Source organism: Anopheles ziemanni, chromosome 3, assembly GCF_943734765.1.
Source record: "Anopheles ziemanni chromosome 3, idAnoZiCoDA_A2_x.2, whole genome shotgun sequence".
Taxonomy (NCBI): domain Eukaryota; kingdom Metazoa; phylum Arthropoda; class Insecta; order Diptera; family Culicidae; genus Anopheles; species Anopheles ziemanni.
Genome location: NC_080706.1, coordinates 22721551 through 22740788, shown reverse-complemented (window position 1 = coordinate 22740788; position 19238 = coordinate 22721551). Strand labels below are relative to the sequence as shown.

General features: G+C 49.2%; 1 protein-coding gene across 2 annotated transcripts; it reads right to left on the bottom strand.

Moving 5' to 3' along the window:
* Positions 1 to 2391: 2391 nt before the first annotated feature.
* Positions 2392 to 19110, bottom strand: LOC131286192 (protein obstructor-E). 2 transcript variants are annotated; one of them, XM_058315114.1, is made up of 5 exons: positions 9803 to 9845; positions 7471 to 7680; positions 5500 to 5688; positions 5212 to 5422; positions 2392 to 2446 (listed from the first exon to the last, which is right to left on the bottom strand). In XM_058315114.1, exons 1-5 carry the CDS (start codon positions 9843 to 9845, stop codon positions 2392 to 2394), a joined length of 708 nt encoding a protein of 235 aa, XP_058171097.1. The 2 variants fall into 2 exon arrangements, with proteins under 2 accessions (XP_058171097.1, XP_058171096.1); XM_058315113.1 differs by lacking the exons at positions 2392 to 2446; positions 9803 to 9845 and adding exons at positions 4409 to 4553; positions 19068 to 19110.
* Between the last annotated feature and the right edge of the window lie 128 nt (positions 19111 to 19238).

Below are 19238 nucleotides of genomic sequence, written 5' to 3'. Positions count from 1 at the left end.
CCATCCCTGGAATCGGGCTAACCCTTTCGAATCATTCCGTTTTGCCTTTTTTCTTCACTTCACTGTGAAACCGTTTAACAAAGGCCTATTACGAGTGAACGATTGTTGAAACGAGATCACATTTATTAAATGAATCGTTGCGGTTCGGTGATGAATTTGTCAAGATTCTTAAACAGTCCTTTACGGAATAGGGTTTTTTCGAAGTAATTCGGTCTTTGCGAACCGAAGTTTGATCTTTAATGGGCCATCAGAAAAGAATGGGTTCGAGCAGCGTGCAATTAAATGAGAACGATAATGTCCGCACCACAATGAAGATCATCCTTTCTCGTATGGTTTTGATTACATGAAATGTATATTTTCCAAAATTGAGATATTTTCCTCTCAGAGAGAGGTTGGGTTGTTGTTTTGTTTTGTCAGTTATTTAATAGCCTCTAAAATACTTCGATGCATCGATTGTAAAGACGATTTGTTTAATTTAACGATTACATAAATTACATTCGAGTTAAGTTGGCAGTTCAGTACTGTTAAGCATTTACGAAAAAACAAATTTCTTATATTAAATTGTGGTACAATTCTCATACTAAAGTTTCGTCGGAGAAATTATTCGAAGGAGTGTACAGATTAGATGAGTATTTATTTATTTCAAGCTTTGACCACATTTCGAGAAGGTCTGCATATACCTCAAAATATAAGTCTAAACATACTTGAGTCAAAAACATAATATTAAAAAAATAAACAACAATATCAAGTAACTCAACAAAATAACTTCACACCTCTAATTTTCATTCCCATAATCCTTCGTTAAGTGATCCCATTTTATAGTATTTAATTTTTCACGCTATAAGATCGTTTTGCCACATCAACCCTCCTGACTCGAAAAACGATAAATCTTTCAAAACCATTCATGACCACTAAAGGCGCTCACGGTATCCCATTTCATGAATAATAAGATAAGCCACCGGAATCCAATGCACACTGGTTGCAATAAAACGTTTAAGAAAGCGACGATTTCAATTACGATTTATGATAAGCAAGCGTTCCCACAGCGACTCCGCCTGCCGGCGGGCAACAGTTACGACCGACAGTCGCCTATCGTCTCCGAGCCATCGGAAAAGTGGGAAAAATGTTCACATGAACGGGCACAGCCGCATCGAACGCCACCGATCTCCGGCGACCTCCACGGCGATCGGTCATCGGGGACAAATTATTCCCATTCCCGAGCCGTCATTACCTCGGTTTTGTTATGTCAACCGGAGCTTATCTGCCATCGGCAACACTCCGATTACCGATTGGCCACCCGGGTGGGGTCACGATTGCATTCATTCGTCCCCCCGGATGGAATGTTGCCCCTTACTTTGAACCCTCTCTCCCTCTCCAGGAAAGACCCACAGTTGGTTGCCCCAAACACGCACGAGTGGTAAAAGAAGTCGTTAAAAATATGCCATCAGTAGAACGGGCTCGTCACTCGCGCTTTCATGGCGAGGCCAAAATAACGACCACGCTTGACGCGAGGGAAATCCAACAGGTATTCGGGCACTCGGTGGGAACAAAGTATGTATTTATGAAATTTAATAATAAGATTTTTTCGTGGCAGCTTGGCTCGTTCCACCCACGCCGTACGGCACGCTGACTTTGACGGATGGAGAACTTGGCGTCCTTGCGTGAGTGCGTGCCTGCGTAGAGTTCCGCCGCTTTCAACACATTTCCTTCGCAGGAAGTGCGGAACGTAAAACTCAGTCACTTTGGCTATTCCCGCGGTGATAAAAAGAAAAACGAGCGTTTTCCATGGGCCATGGGCGAGGGAACAAAACACGTCGACGGTTACGACGAATGGTTTTCTTGATTTGAATTTTTCACCACGGTTGTTACCGTTGCTGGCAGGCCTTTCCCCGGGGCTAGGGCTCCCCGATTGAAGGCGTACGTTCGACAGTTGGTTGCGTATTGTTTTGACGAGCGGGATTTTGTGAAGCTGTAGCTTGTCAGGAAACGAAGACACACCTGTCAGGTTTGCCGACAGCGGAGAGAGATGTTTAGCTGTTGTGCAATTTTTCCGCCCGGAAAAAGAAGAATTTTGCCTTCTAGAGGAAATTTGTTTTTTTTTGACTCACCGTCGGCGGACGTAACAAAGCGGAACGTTCTTTATCCCCATTTACACATTTTCAATAAAACTTTTGACATTGAGGGAAGAACTTTTGTCACGCCGCTTGAAAGCGCGCGAACCGTATCGAGAATCATACTGGAACGTTCTCAAAATGTAGTGAGGGAGAAAGGAAGAATAAAAAAACACAATCGCACACACACACCTACACTTTTATCATTATTTTTTATTAAAAGAATTCTTGTCTCGCGGCAATAACTTACACTCGATTGTGCCTACACTAATGACTAATGTTAATAGCCTTTCTTCTGGAGGGCCTTGATGTCCTGATCACCGTAATAGTCCTCGCTGTGAAGAATACAAATGACAAAAGACCGATGTTAGAAGTCGGTGGAAATTGATTGGAAATTATTGAAATCATTGCTTTTAAACTCCTTGAAAAACAATCGTACGCACACGCACGAGCAGTAGATCGAGTTGAGCTACATTTCGGATGATAAACTTTATTCCACGAGTAGAGCTTTAGAGTAAATCATTGGTTAAAGAAATAAAACCGTGCAAAAAAAACAAATGAGTGAATCAAACCGATAAAAAGTACCATCAAATGTCATCGCAGTCTGTTAACTGATGGTACCAGGTTAAATTAGGAACAGGATAAAAACAAACAAACACTCAGTACCACACACTCTGCCATGATCATTTAGTGAAAATGAGTCTTACCCGTTAGTATCGATCGGTTAAAGTGTGAAAACTCTTCCGTTATAAGTGGTAGCAGAGAGAAGAGTGAATAGCGAAAGAACAACACAAGAGAAACGTAATACGAAGTCGATTGGAATGAACTAGAACAAAACCCAGTAACAACCACCGTTGGGCGCGGACGATAGTAGAATAATGAACAGTGAGGGTCCATAAAAGGGTAGTAGAGGGGGTGGTGTAAGTTTTGAGATTTTTTTTTTATTAATATTTCATTTTCTGTTTTAGGATTTAACTACGCACTCTTCTGCGTTTACCGCAAGTGTTTTCTGGTAGATTCTTCAGCTTTTGTGATTTCGTTATGTCTACCAGACTACTTTCGTGGAGAGATAAGATTCCGAACAAAACATCATTCTAAAGCATTAACGCGAGCATTCGAATCAGCGATCCGAGGTTTTATGATAGTTAATTCAACGTGTGAACTAATCTGAGACTCTGTTGATCGGTGAACTGTGTTGAGACCTAGTCATTATAGCCCAAGCAATAGACAGTGAAAGTATAGGAAAATGTGAAATTACTCAAATTATCCAGTTTGAGTAATTGCAATATTTAAACCGAGATGAGAATTGGTTTGCGACAGGAAAGAGCTATTGCAACCCCTCTTACATACTCTTACAATAAAGTATGACGGGCAAAGAAACCCACATCGAAATGAGAGAAAGAACCATCAACACAACAACGCACGCAAAAACACCAGCGCAAAGCTTCCAAGCACTCACGGCACGAAAACAATACACGAACAAAACTCAAAGAAAAGCTTGAGTTTAGCTGTGATAGGTGAGTGTGCACACATCATCTTAACTTGAGTGGGATAAGAATCGATTGGGCTTTCTCACGGAAAAAAACTAGTCCGAAAGTTTTGTCTTCCTTTGCGCTGTACGTATCCTAATCGTTTTCAGGTAGGGTTCACGTGAATTCTTCAACATTTATCCCCAAAACGTTACTTTCTCGCATTCAAGGGTGATCATTGACCGTTTCTCTTACGAATATAAGATATTGGCCTGGGGTACTTGCGTTCATAGGGAAATAAGGTTCATCTTTCCCATCGCTATCCATTGAGGGAAAAGGAAAAGTACTGAAAGGACTTTCCATTTGGTGAGACAGATCTTAGACAGGTGTAAAGGTGTGTTTTGAGCGCAAACACTGTTCGTTCTTTCTACTCGATCCTGATGATAGTCCGGTTCACCGATTCTACTTTGCGATGGTTTAAAGGTAGCTGATTTGAAGATATTTCATGCTTAGTTTCTTTTCTCAATTTCCTGTCCAGCCTTCGTCCTGTCTGCTATTTTCCCAGCGCAGTCTGTTCATGTTTCTATTTTTTCATCTATTTTCCTTCGAAATATGTTTCGTTCTGTTTCGTTCCTTGTCTCGCTGTCTCAGTTCTGTGTGTTCCCTAACATTGTATTCCTAAAAGTCATGCACTGATACATGCACTCCCAACCACACTCCTTCCTGGTGCTTCGTTTCCTGCCTACACGTTTTTCATACACCTCTTCCCCTACACTACACCAACCGCGCCCCACTAGTGGGCTTAGTTGCTCTCCTTGGGAGTCTCGCTTAGTTGCTCTCCTTGGGAGCCGGCCGGTTGGACTTAACGTTAGCTTTGGTGGAGGCGGGCGCACCACCGGACTGGAGGGCTAGACCGGCAAGGAGTTCGCTCTTGCGGATGCTTTTCAAGTCCAAATCACCGTAGTAATCTTCGCTGTTGGTTGGAAGGGGGGGAGATTAGATGATGGTTAGCGATCACACGTAAAACGTAACATAGAAATGAAAACATTATCCACTCTACGTGAATGGGCGTGAACGGGGCAGAGAGGGGTGGGGAAGCGGAAAGCGGAGATTTTCTAGTCCCTTCGAACGGGTAGATTTTAAAAGCCAGTTAGTCATTTCAGTTTTGGATCAAACCATTTCAAACATTTCATTCCGAAGAAGTTTTGTTTAGATAGCGGAAAAGGGTGGAAAGTCGTGTTCAGTCAGGCGGAAAATAATTTGATTTATTTTTTCTAGTAAAACAAACCGAAAAGGATGCTACGGAGTCGGGACAGAATGTTTGCTTTTGATGTTAGCTACCGAAAATGATGGCTACTTCCGGAAAACTTCTCGTTTTCGTAAAGACAACAATTTAGGGAAAGCATAGCGGCATTTGAAATCGGTAAAACTAAACCAATAGAGTTGAAAGCAGAGATATCTCTTGCAGACCATACACACACACATACACACGTCCTTCACCCCAAACACACATGCCAGGAGAACACAGTGCAACACAAAAGGGAATTTGGATGAATTTATCAAACACTCGAAAAGGTGCGTTTGGCAAGAAGCTGTTTAGAAAGCATAAGCAAACCGATCGCGTCGCTTACCATCCGGGAACGTCCTCGGGGTCTTCGCAGTTGCCGGTACCGTCGGCATCACCGATCTTGAAGACGGTTCCGATGGGGCAGCCGTACTCGCGGGCCACTCCCTCCAGGCAGATGTAGTACTTGCGGCAGTCCTCCGGGTGGGCATGTCGCGAGAACGATCCGGCATTGGAGATTTCGCCGGCGGCGGGGCAGGCGAATCCATTTGCCACTTCTGCGGGGGGAAGAAAGACGGCGGAGGGGTTAGTGTCATGAGTCGTGCGGGTCGGGTCGTTGTTTGTGGGGTCTCACCTTCGTTCTTGCACTCCGGCACCTGGTCGGCCCACATGCAGACGCGGGCATCGCGGTCGTAGGCCAGTCCGGGCGAGCACTGGTAGCGCGAGGCCTCACCGTTCCAGCAGTTCCAGAAGACGTCGCACTTGGCCGCATCCGGGAAGATACCGTACAGACGCTCGCAGTGGGAGGTGGAGATTGGAGGTTCTGCAAAAGGTCAACCAAATGTACGATTTAGATTAGGTTCAATTTACGGACGGTCTTGAGGTCAATGAGGCAGTAAGTCACTCGGGAAATCGATAATGTGCGATAAGGTGCATGGCCTGTGGGACAGTCAAAGTGCAGCGCTATCTCAGCACCGCAATCGATCACGGATGAATGCATTAATGTCACCTGTCAGCTCCACAAAGCAGCGTCCGCTTCAAACAACCATAGCAACCTTCTTGGAAAGGTGTAAATAATGGCGAACATCAGCAAAGAAAGCACAGACATTCTTGCCTCTTTTGCCCAGGAATGTGTGGGATGTTCTAGGAAAATAAAATGTTAAACCACATTCCTCATCCTTATCCTTCCGATTCCTTCCGATGATTGTTGATGCTGATTGTTTAAATCAACCATGAAGGTAAGCCTAAAAGCCACATCTGATGAAAAACATTCTTCCTTGGCCGATTGATCAAGTGTCCTTTCCGTTGCGTGGTTTTCTTGAGAAACCGCACTGAGATTCGTTGCGGTTTGAACAAACAATTTAATACCTCACCCGAGAGGAAGAGCGTAATAAGCGTAGCCTTATTGAAAGCGAAAAAAAAACAGCAGCAATTTTCAATCAACAAAACCGCTAACATCGTGCTCGAGGTAAATCTGGTTACCGCTCGTTTCGCGTCGATTAAATCGGTGTGTAATGGACAAATTCATAGATGTTTAATTAATTATTGCCCGAACATTTTCTTCGCCAACGTAGGCGCGTACAAATCATCTCCCGCCCCTCTGTTTAGAGGCTCTTATCCCATGTTTGGGAAGTGTTTGATGGCATGAGACTTCAGGTCTGCGGTGGAAAGCGCATTCCGGGAGGTGGGAAAAATTTAATATAACTTCACAATTTAATTTATTGCATTAAACTGCGGCCAGCAACTCGGTTCGGGAGAGCCCACTACAAACAGATTAGTGGTAGACGGGGTGCGTATGTGTGCACCGGTGGTGAGAATTGGCGTTATGCGCGCTCATTCGAGCACTGTGGGCCATCGGGTGGACCGTTTTGGAGGATGTTTTACAAAAAAATAAGAACTCCAGATTTCAGTGGGACTGAGAAAAATCATTTCGATTGAACATTACACATGAATGAGTTTCGAAAATGACTGCTTTCCCATTGAAAAAGATTTAATGAAATGGATAGTATTTGTTCCACCAATAAATACAATATGATTTATTGTACTAGTTTTGCTACACTAAGGGCAGCCTCTCACAGTGCCATGTCTAAAGCCGTCTGTGTTCTCGAGGGTTATCGTGAGGTTGGCGTGCGCCATTTTGACTCCAGCAGGGAACAGGATCGCTTTAAATTCACGCTCGCATTAGGGACGCTGCGAAACAGGAAATAGTAAAGATTTCGCACTCAACGTTACCGTGGCCAAGGCAAACGATTTTCCACCACGGAGCAGGAACGATGCGGATTTTAACGCTTCATTCGGCTGTGGAAAAGCCTACCCCGGCTTAAATGGTGCGGTTTAAATTGTGCGCACGTGTCAACACGGAGGGGAGGCGTGTGTGTGTGTGCACTGTTTGCAGGACACGGGTTGGCAGCGAGCCGATATATAATTAGCACCGGAGCCCACCGCAGCGCAGCGAAACGCGACGCATTTGGCCACGCACGACAGCCAATCCGGCCGTGGCTAAGCAAATAAATGCCTAACGTCGGGCAAACGGGGAAACCGGAGGAGGCGGGAAGCTGTCCCGAGCGCTGAGGGTGTGGGAGTAGTTTTATGCAACAATAATTACCTAGCTGGGTGCGGTCACCGCAGTCCACGTTGTGCAGGTAGTCGCAGTTCTCCGTGAGGTATTTGGAGTCTGTCGCGTCGAACGCCAGCCCGTTGCCGCACGTCTTCAGCTCGGCCACGTTGTTGTCGCACTTCCAGTACTTGTCGCAGGAGCTGTGGTGCGGGTAGAAGCCGAAGTCGTCCGGACACTTGAAGCTATCCTGGGCCACGGCTGCAAATTCATGGGGGAAAGCATGGGAAAACGGTTAGAAAAAAAAAAGTAAAACTCGCGTTGGGGGGTGAAACATCATCAAAGCGAACCGACAGAATGGATTGTTTTTTTTTTTTTGCTAACCCAGCGTTATTTCTATTTCATTAGGTTACTTGGAATTGGGGAGAAGAAATGAAGCAAATAAAAAATCACAAAACTCCACCACCCACACCGGAATGGGAGGGACATTTTTCTAGCCTTATCTTTCTTTCTTCAGCTGCCGACCCAGCAACAACAAAAATAAAGGACGACCTTCGCAGGTGCAACTCATTCCGGATGTCCCGTGTTCTTTTTTTTTTTTCGGCGGACAAACTATCGCCAAGAATGGAAAAATGGACCCAACATCTCTCCTTTCGCCGGGGCGTCCCGCGTGACGGACGGGCCACGATGATTGGTGTCATTTTTCAAGGCACAGCCAGTGTCTTGCCCGGGAACCACCCCCTCCCCCCACTTCCACTCCCAGGGTCCACGAGTGGACTCCCACCGATGATGGATTGTTCCCGGCCCGGAGAGCGTCATCGCCGCCTTCGTCGTCGTCGCATCAAACCGCAAAAGGTACGGTTCCGTGATCAGGTGAATGATTTGTGACCTGTCGGATTTGCGGACGGCTTTTGCGTGCGTGCGTGTATTAGAATTTGTGTGTCTTTGGGCGTTTAGGGAGTGCTGGAGAAGAGTGTTTATGCAGGAGTCCTAATATTGTTTTGTTTTCCATTCTATTTGTTTGCACATTGCGCCCGTTTTTGCCTGCGAAAGATACTTGTTCTTCTTTGCTGCTTCTAATTTCCAACATGTTTCTGTGTTTGTTTTCCTTCATTTTGGAATAAAAATGCAAACCCGGTAGATAGTAGGGCGGTTGGGAAAAGTGATCTATGATTTTCCATTTTTCTTGTTTGCTGTACCATAGCCTCCGCATCGGTCCCTCCGATGCCTGGACAATACCATCGAGCGGACAGCTCTTCCGCTCCCCCGTTCCCCTTCCCCTAAGCTGTACGGGCCGTTCAATCCGTTAGTGTGTCCGCGTCCGGGACGTGGCCGTCGCATGATTAATGAACTCATCTCGGAAGCGCGCGGGCGGACAGGCGGCGATTAAAAGTTGGCGTGGTTGTGGATTTTAGGACTCCAAATTTTAAGCGACCCGAGTGCAGAAAAGGGCCCCCGTCCCATTAGTCATGCGGGCCGCGCCTGCACGACCCGCGATAACGATGTTATGCACACGGATTTTGAAGCGAATCACTGCGTTTCAATTCAATCATAAATCTAGCGATTGCGCAATCAGTTTCCACACCACGAGAATCCGGTCGACTCCGGCGGTAGAAGGGCAATTCTAGTATCACCGCAACAGAGCCACCTTTGCGGGAAATCAACCACCCCCCGGCCTCGGCCTCGGTCGATGACAACAGACCGGTCGGTGAGATGCAGGTGGGTGTTTCGGCCCGGGAATCGATAAATTTTCCCGACCCATCAGCGTTTCGGCCATCGTAAATTTCGCCACTGATAATAATTACACCGTAATTGCCATTATTTTTATCTCCACCAAATGATCTTTAATTTATGCAACGGTCCGACCGGCGTCGGCTTCATCGTCACGTGTGTGTGTTTGTGTTTGGGGTTTTGTCGACATGGTGTTCGATAATTTGTCATCTCATGCCTTACCGCCGGGACGTAAGGCATCGTTTACGTAAAGCACACGCTGTTCGGTAACGGGTTCCTACAGGGTGTAGCGGACAAAAGGGACCGAGCCTGGATCAACATCAACGCACACTTCGATTATTCCTAAAACAAAGGCGTACACGGGAGTGCCAGTGTTAATCAAACCAATTATGAAATACTGGAACGGCTTATAAAATATCTCCCTTACTCTCTCACTCTCGAGAAGTGAAGTCAACCAATCTATGCGCGCCAGTGACATAATCAACCTCGTGGTTTAACACTACCTCTTAGGGTCGCACATGTGCGTCACATATATAGGGTGGGGATTTTCTTCCATGCGGCTCGAGCGATTAGCACGGTGCTGACCGAATTTTATGTTTCCCGACCGAAAAATTAGGCTCCCCTCTCTCTCTCTCTCCCTCCGGCGGCAAACAGTGGAACCTTAACAAAGACATAAGCAACATAAAGTCGCTCATTAAAAGCCCGTAGCCCGGTTGAATAATCGGTTCGGGTTTGTTTGTATTTCGTTTCCTTGTTTTTTATGGTCAGCTCTCCCTAGTCGCTCCATTTGGTCACCGCGTCGGTGCGTAACACGTGGTTCTGTCCGAGTTTTCCCGCGGTCAGTGGGCCATGCGTACGCCGGGAAAGGGGGTTCGCTGGCACGCGGGTCGTGATTAAGCCGTCAATCGCATTTGGAGCTCGGCTTGCAGAATATCGCGCCATGCGCATCGCACATGAGGCAAGATCGAAGAAGTCATCCTGAAGCAACGCCGTTGGGCAATCCGACTCCACAGCATCGGCATTGCGTGCGAGGTGCGCTTTCGCTTTCATCGATTTCGGGCGCTCGTGGGTTGCAGTGGCCGCCTTCTATTGCTTGTTTTCCACTTTCGCTTCCGCCTCCACCGTGTTCGAGGCAACCGTGAAAGTAAAAGCTTCTTCAAGTGGGCAATTTGTGCGGAGAGAAACGGGGAGAGCCGGGTGGAAAAACAAACCGGCGGTAAAAATAGAAACCGGAGCGTTTTGCGCCAATCTCTCCATCGGCCACGACGGAGCTGCTGCTGCTGCTGAAACCCATTTCACGTGCAATTTCATTCTCCCCGCCTCCAATGCCACCTCGGCCGTCGTGGGCAGATGTTTTCCGTTCCGTGCTTGGAGATCAACGACCCGGGGGGCCGGCATTGTCTCGGCAGAGATGGGCAAGAAAATTATCCACCATCGCGAAACAACACTTCACCTCATCCGGACCGACCGACACCACGGCCGTCAACGTCGGAGAGTTCTCCACCGTCGATGAGATTAATTGGACACCCTTCACGAAATGGAAATGGGCGATTAGGTGCCAAACTGGACACCGAGCCGAGAGCCATCGACGTTCGAGGCCTCTTCACGGCATCCACGAAACGAAAGTAAAAGTGTAAAAGAAAGAAAGAAGAACGGGCTCGCGGAGGGGAATTGAAATAGTTTAACACCAGATGCAAAGTGTTTTTCTTTTTTGACTGGAGAGGCTTGAGGGTCGGGAGGCCAATTTTCCTCCCCTCGACCCCGACTGCTTTCCAGAGTTCCAGCGAAAAGGTGAAGGTGAAAAACGGCTCCTCCTCCATGCCGCAGGGGCCCCTCCCGGTCGCCCTCGTTGACCGTGAACGCTTTATTATAATTGCTCATTTTATCCGGCCGCTCTAAAGTCTTGCCTTTTTGTTTTTTTGCCTCATTTAGCGCGCCAGCATAAGATAAGTGCGTGCTCGGCGTAGCGGAGCAACATTAAACTGTGTGTTGTTTTCGTTCCTTCCCTCACCTCTGGCAAGTTCGAAATCGTTTCACAAATTGGCGCAAAAGAATCCAACGGTTTTTTTTTTCTAACGGCCCGATGGCATTGACTTTCTAAGGCAAGGTTAATGTTACCTATTGGGGGAAGGAAAAACTAACAGCCAACCAAATCTCATATCCTGAATGGGTTTTCTGTCAAACGGTGCCACTTATCCGAATGGCATTTCGTTCAAACGGGCCCGAACGATCCCCGGCAATGACTTTTGCGTTATCGCCCGCGACATGCGCTGTGTACGTGTGTGTTCGTGCGATTTTGTATCGGAGGCGAAAAGCTCCTAACACTAAACATAAGTCACCCGATACGGTGTAATGAGGATTCTGGTGAAGTTTGCTCGCATCCGGCATCGTTTCCAACCTAATGGCATCCACGATAAAGGGCAAGACGGTCGGAGAACGCGCTCGGCTCGGTAAACAAATCCGGCGTGAGATTAGATCTCGCACTGCAACCCTTTTTGCGAGACGAACGAGAAGATCCGCAATTAAATTGCCGACGCTCGTGGAGGGCCGCTTAGTTCGCGTTCGCGTGGAAAAACCTGCTCCCCCAACCAGGCGCCCTTTCTACGCGGGACGGAAACTCGCTGCCATCTTTAGTGTTGTTTGGTTTTATCAAAGCCCTTTCAAAGGAAAACAGCAATAACAACACACGAGCTTAGAGAAAAAAAAACACGCAAGAAAAACGCCTTGATCTACGATCACGCCCGTCGCAGGGCACGATAAAGCTCGCTGATTATCCACATTGTTATCCGGAACGTTATCACGGTACGCCGTAAGCCGCAGGCATTCACGGTAGCCATTTTATCATACGCTGTGTGTGGGTTTTTCGGGAGCCGCATCACACGAGTCGTGCAAATATCTCGCGGAGGAGGTGCTGCGAGAAAAACCTGTCAATATAGTCTTCCATCCAACAGGTAACACGCGTCGGTCGGTTTTTGGTTTGCCCGTAGTAAAAGGGTTTTCAAAGGGTTCGTGCTTTTATGTCGGCCCAAAAACCCGCTCACCACCAGTCTCGAACTTTGTTTGTTGCCTCGCGTAAGGGAAAGTAACGGGGAAAACAACCACACATGCATAGAAAATGGTTGAACTGGTGAAGGTCTTTTGTGGTGCCAATCGAGATTGGCATATTTTCCACGCACTCCTGGAAAATGGGCGGGAAAGCTGTCGTACGTTTATGGATGTTTGTTCCACCTTTTTTTCTTCCTTCTCTCAACTGCAATTTGCTTCCCTCCCACCACCCCTTCACACCCCCCACATTCGATACATCAAACCGTTCCGTACGCAAACGTGTGCTATCTTTGGCAACCGATCGGAAAGCGTTACCGAATGTTTTCGAACGCCATAAAAGTGGGGGTGGGAACACTTTCCACACGACAGCGGGTGCAGGGGAAAAGTGAAACCCCCCGAAGTTATTGTTGATGAAAGAAGATTCGATTTTAAACGATTGTTTGCCCTGGCGAAGAGAAAAGCCCCGAGGTGCATGGAAGCATTCAAGGCGGCAAATCACCGTCAAGCATTTGTTTGCGTCGTTCGTTCAATTTGAGGAGGCAGAAATCGCGAATTTGCTGCCGTGGGGTGGAGAAACATGGGGTGGAATAACATCCCCAAAGAAAACAGTGTGGCACGCATTTACAACATGCCGGTTACATTGTAGCGATTCGGGAAAAATGGGATTTTATCAATCCCTCACGAGTTGAAATATGTTTGATTCCTTGTTTCGTTTGACCTCATCGGGAAGACATCGTTTCTGAACCGTTTCTGAAGCAGGATGGGCAGTTAATAAAACGAACTTGAGCTCGACTTGGTGATGACCCCGTCTGCCCGAATGTGTTAATTATTTCCGTACAGGTCAATTTCCTGTCCTTGTTTCCTGACTTGATGGACTCCCAGCCCTAAATCGACCGCAGGTCGCGTTTGACTTTTGAACCGAGCGAAGCCGGTTCATGCCACATTTGGAATGCACAACATAAGCCAGCCCCGGGCTTTACTCTCGGAATTGATTATCCACCTCGGATAAGCCCGTCTTCGGCTTGAGGGCGCGAAACCTTCACCACCGTGTGGGTGGGTGGAGATATTTATTGCGTGACGTTTCAATCGCCATTTTACGATTTGCGAATGCATATAGACACCCTACAGGAAGGTTGGAGCGGAGTGAGTGTTTGTACAGCGTCCGCCAAAACACTAGAGGGCGTTCTTGTTTGTTGTGCAACGGCGTCCGGTTTTCAGGATGGAATGTGCGCGCGTTAATGGATAATAGAATTTAATTAACACATAAATAAGCAAACATGTACCGGTCGGACATGTTCGAGTCGCCTCTCTCCGAAGTGTCCGATTCGGTTCGGTGTCGCTCTCGTTTTCTTCGCTGCGTCCATCACTGTCACCGGGAGGCCACCGGGTTACGACGGGATCCTCCGGTTGTAACATGGCCGAGATGGAACTATCAATAAATCCACCACCGGTGACATATGCCAAACGGATTGCCAGCCGTGGGGCAAACTCAGCCTTATTCCCGCCGGCCGCAACTGCGTCATTTAATATGCAGCCAGAAGCAACACCGAACGGCACCGGACGCGTGAACTGGTTCACCTTTTCGGTTGACCCAAGACGGACGGCTTCGGGTGCGCTTTCCGTACCGTGGTTCCGGAATCGGCGCCAAAGGTGAGCTCCGTCGGCTGCGCAAAAGTGAAAGTCGCGCTATGCAAAACCACAAGAATCTCGGCCGGTTCCTGGGGCAGCAGAAGAAAAGGCGAAGCGAAACAAACCATGCAATAAGGCAGACAAAAACACACGGGCACATAAATGTAAAGAAACCCGCGGAGGCTGACGTGAGAGCAGGAGTGGCAAAAAAAAAAAACAAAACCGCTGGTGGAAGATCTCGCAAGGCCTTCCGCATTTTTCTGCCGTGCTGTTGTATGTTTTTCTTTTAATGGCCACCGCCATTTTTATTGCTCCCACCGTCGGGTGAAGTCCCCGTGGAATGCCGCTGGACGGAACGCTGTTAATGAATTGCGAAATTCGAACGAAGCAGGGTGGTTTCGAGAGCAAGAAAAAACAAGGAAAACAACACCCAAAAGGGTGGAGGCAGCCCGGGTCGGGTGGCGCAGGGGAGGGCGATTATCGAAGATCGAAATCCGATTGCGCAACCGTCGTCACCAGCAGCTCGCTCCCTTCCCTACCCACCCGCCCGGAGGAGTGGAGGAGTCACAGCTTCCAAAAACCTGTCCCCGAGATTCGATAACGGTAGTCGCCTGCATGCATACTCCTCCCGTGCGCCCGGGTGACACAATCACGGTTATGTCACAACCCTGCCGACCGAACACCAACACCGCGTCCACCGGTCCCTCCCTTCCCTTTCCGCCAGGGCGTGAGTTAGCGCGATCTTTCCCGATCTTCGGGTACGGGTTCACCTTCGCACCGCTGGACTCGCTTGGGGAGGGCAAATAAATATTACGCCTCATCCGAAGGAGATATTATGAAAGCGCCGAGCGGCTTGGAATTTGAATATCCGTGGGCCGCGTGACATGCCATTAAGGAAAGCGATCAGCTCCTAACAACAACATTAAAAAAAAATAAACGACCCCCCCTCGAGGACGCACGTTTCGTGCACGACTTGCGCATCAACACCTTGGTTCCAAGATACTATTTAGCATCCCAACGAAACCGTGGACCACGCGAAACCACCGTCCATTTTCCATTTTCCATTTTGCGCTTTCTGGGCCAAGTTCAGCGATTATCGTTAAAACCCCCATCGGAATTCAGCACCGGTCGCAATTTCTTAACCGACGCGTACTTGCACAATTAGCGCACTTCCGTTAGTGTGTCGACGCATCGATGGAGTGCAATAAAAAGCCAAGATGGCGTCGTCCGGGAGCGAGTAACGGTAGGCCTCGATACCCGCACGAGTGGAGCCACAGCCAGTTCACATTACTTTCTAAATCGATTCGAAGATCCGTCACGAGCCAATGAAGGTCAACCTGTTTTAGCGCGCGCCGTGCAACAATCTTGCGCTCGGTTGCTCCAGTTTTGTTAAACGCTGTCCCCACGGGCCATTCCGTTCGTGTGCCCGTAATAGCCTCGGCGCGTATCGCCTCCGGATGCGGCAAGGGTCATTAGTGGTGCCAGGGGGAGTATGAAGGCTGAACGTGGTTCGGTGATGAGCGCACCGATTCGCACACCCGGGGGATTGGTTCTGCAAGACGCAGGAGAAGTCGATTGGCAATGGCAGTGCAATTGCAGTGCGAGTGTCTTCGTGCCACTTTCAAGACTGCGGTACCCGGTACGGTAACATCCTCTCACATCGAACTGGAGCACTATGGAAAGTGGTAAAAGGATAATCGCCCCATCGATGCAGAAGGGAACGCGAGAAGGTCACGACGCGTTGCCATCGATCTCAAGCTCAAGCGCGCTCGACAATTGTGGTTCGATTTCGAAAGGGAACCCCCGTAAGTGAGGCACTTAGTCCGCTTGCGTCGGAACAGTGCCAGTTCAATGCCAAACCCGTTCGGTTCGGGTGACATTCGTGGGTTAGCAATGAAAAAAACCTCACGCGACATTCACTCGACATCACACGTCAACTGCTTCCCGAGGTGTTATTAGACCCCCGTTAGATAGTGACACCGAACCTCCGCACCTCTGGCCACCTCGGGCTAGGGAAGGATGGGAAGGATCAAAAGATTGGGAGTCGTTAAAATTAACTAATTTAGTCACGCGTTTTGTCACCGGAGGAAATGAACCGGCGATCGGCGATAGGGTCGTGCTGGGCTGTCAATGAACTTCGGTCCACTTCTGACCATCCTCCGTGAGCGTGTGTACATGTACGTGCGTGGGGGTGTGTGTGTGTGTGTGTGTGTGTGTGTGTGTGTGTGTACGTGTGTGATTGCTTGTCACAATTTGTTGCGCTGTTTTTTTTTTATGGTTCCAGCGAAGAGAAACGCGACGAACGACGCCGAGTTGTGACGGATACGCGTCACCGTGTGGTACGTGCGTGGAATACCGAATCCCGGAACGGCCCGGGGTTCTGTCCACCACCGGGCTCGTGCGTCGTAAAGCACGCTCCAATGACCGCTGGACGCGCGTTCAAGCCCTTTGGCGTGGAGGAAACGGCACGACGGCACGACGGGGCATCGGTCATCGCACGATTTTAATATCTTCCAAGTGCACGGTGGGAGACGCACCGGCGGAATACTAATTGAGCGATTATCTAACGGCATCGGACAGTGGAAACTGATGCTCATAAAAAGGAAACCCCAAAACCACAATAAACGCATATCCACAGAAAATGCCGGCAGCCAGCGTCAAATGGCCAGTGTTGTTTTTGTGTTCCGGTATCCAGCGTTGAGTAATAGGAAACACTGGAGGGACAAAAAAAACCCTCCTCACATCTCATATCCTCCTTTAGGCCAACACCGTCGAAGTGCTAACAGTTCCACCCGTCGGGAGGGAGACTTTGGTTTCGATTTAGTCCCGATAATCACATTATTCGGGCTGATTTCATTTAGGCACTCGGCCGAACTCTCAAACAAAGCCGGGGAGAAATTTGGACGCGACGCCCACCATCGTGCCGTTGACGTGGAAGGTAGGGGGGGGGGGGGGGGGGGGGGGTGTACGGGGGGCAAATTTTGATTCGGTGTAATTTGTGACGGCATGAATCGTGCCCGGAAAGCGCAAGCCATCGGCATCATGTATGCGCGCGGCGTCCTCCTTCGGCAGACGCCTGACATTTGCCCGCGGGGAGGAGCGGGCCCGGGAAGGAAGCCGCCGCCGCCGCCGCCTCCGGCGAACGTCTTCGAACGTCGGGCGTGGTGTACGTGCCGACTAGATCCATCGATTGCTGCACCGCACAATGATTAATTAGCTCAACGACAGGCGGAATGAGGGCGTCCCACGAAGTTCTTCGAGGTGTTTGGCGAGTGTAATTCAATTAAGTATTCTTACGTCCGTCGATCAACCGTGGCAGACAGCGTGGCGTGGGAGGGAAGGAAAAGGAAGGAAGGCTTGTGGGAGGGGGTGTGATGCTTGAGCAGCTAGCACTCCGAGGATTGGAGGCGGCACATCCTGAATCGCGCGCGGAGCCCATAAGTTCCGATAGTTCGCCGACCCGTGGTTCGCAGAAGTGTAATTAGCGTAATTGAACGCATCTCACGGTCTGACTCACGGCAGGTGATTGATCCCTATCCCCTCCGCAGACCATCACATCTCCCACGAGCCGGCGAAAGGAGGGTGCAAATCGATAATCCTTCCCCATTCGGGAAGGCGGGCGAACTCCGTTGCGATTATCCTTCTTGAATGCCGGATGCGCTTGGAGCAATTGCCAGGGTGGCCAACGTAGCAGACCGGGCCTTGAACGCCGATACTTGCAATAATGGGTTGCAAGCGGAGTTTCCTTCGGCTCGCCGGCTAATGGCAGTCCGTTGCACAAGTCCGCGGTGAGTGATGGCATGATACGAAATCGGTGTTACTTCAAATCCGACACGGACGGAAAGTGTAATTAACGGCCAACTCTCGGCCACATTCCGACGCTTGCCAACGTCGATCGATGGTGGTGGCCTTTCGATCCCAAAAGGCTTCGAATCGAACTGCCAAGGACACCCCAGCACAGCGACGGTGAGGATAATAAAAGTCACCCACAAGCGAGTGTCACCCTAAGTGTATCGCATTCCGCTAAAACGCACACGGTGTCATATTCGATGCATGCTTGGGAAGGGCCCAAGAAAAAAGGTCTCAAAGGTTCGAGAAATCTGAGACCGAGCGCTTGGATTAACATCCGAACATGGATCCCTTGCGTGTGCCAACGCCCCGCAACGAGACGCCGGGCCTGGAAAGCGAGCGCGAGTTGTTCGCTTTGAATAAATTTCCATTCTACTACCTTCGCCCCCCCTTCCGTCGGTTTGGCAGGATGAAAGGTAGAAGCCCTCCACCGTGGGCCCTCCCTCAGGGGCGAACCGGCTGACCTCGACTCATATTTTTCGAGAAGAGGCGAACGGTACGCGCAACTCCACACACACACACACTCACACAAACACACATCATCATCGTCATCAGCATCACCGTCATCTACCCCGAGCCGTGTTCTGCCCCACCACCACCACCACCTGAACCTCACCGATCGTTTCGGTGTCCCAACCTGCGGTACGGTTAGGAAAAACCAGTTCGAAACGAAAGCGAAATCATTCCGGAGATCAAAACGGGCACGGGCATGTGTTGCACCATGTGTTGGTGTGTTAACCAACGCCAAGAACGTGGTCACACATGGTCGCGAACGCTCGATCTCGCGATCGTTTCAACCACGCAAAGGGAGGCTGCTGGTACGACCGTCCGTAAAAGCGTTCCAACCGTGCTTGAAGCCCAACGATCCAACTCGCGCACGATGAAAGTGAGAGTGTGCGACGCGTTGGTGGACCCGGTTGTGTTGTTCGGCGCGCGCATTTCGTCTGGCGACTTCCGCTTGCCGTTTCACTCCAGCGCAGGCAGCACTTGCTGGGTCTTGGGAGGGAGCGAAAGCAAGCAATCTCAAGCCCGATCAACAACCAATTCTGAGCCCCGAGAGCGTGGAGTTTCGTAAACGGCAGTGGAATGTTGAACTGGCGGTTCGAGACAGATTCTTTGTGCCTCGACGAACTCAATGGCGCATTTGCATCGGGCTTTGGAGCTAGACTCCTCTGGAGAACTCGTTCGGGACTGAACTGAACTGTCCTGAAGACAAGGAATCAAGGAAAGATCCTCACTGCCGGTGGTTGGGGCCACTCCTGTTCCCTTCAACTTTGCTCAACTTTTCGCCCTCTTCTTCTATCCAACGAAACAATATTCCAATCCATTCTGGTCGCTTTTTTTTGGAAAGTAATGCTCTACATTTGCCTTAGATTTTTTTTTTGGGTACGTACCGGCTCCAAAGAGTGCAACCACGAACACTATGCTATACTTCATTGTGACAGTTTGTCTGTTCTTCACACTGCCGAAACTTTGCAAGTCCTTTGGAAGTTCTTGGGAGATTCTGGTTCAGAAACTCCTCTTCAGGGGCACTGGCGCACAAACTTCTCCGTCCGTCACTGTTG

Coding starts and splice junctions, on each gene's coding strand:
- LOC131286192 (XM_058315113.1), bottom strand. CDS start 19,110: ATGAAGTATAGCATAGTGTTCGTGGTTGCACTCTTTGGAGCCG. Junction 7,681..19,067: donor GGTTGCACTCTTTGGAGCCG/GTACGTACCCAA, acceptor ATGAATTTGCAG/CCGTGGCCCAGGATAGCTTC. Junction 5,423..5,499: donor GCCGGAGTGCAAGAACGAAG/GTGAGACCCCAC, acceptor TTCCCCCCGCAG/AAGTGGCAAATGGATTCGCC.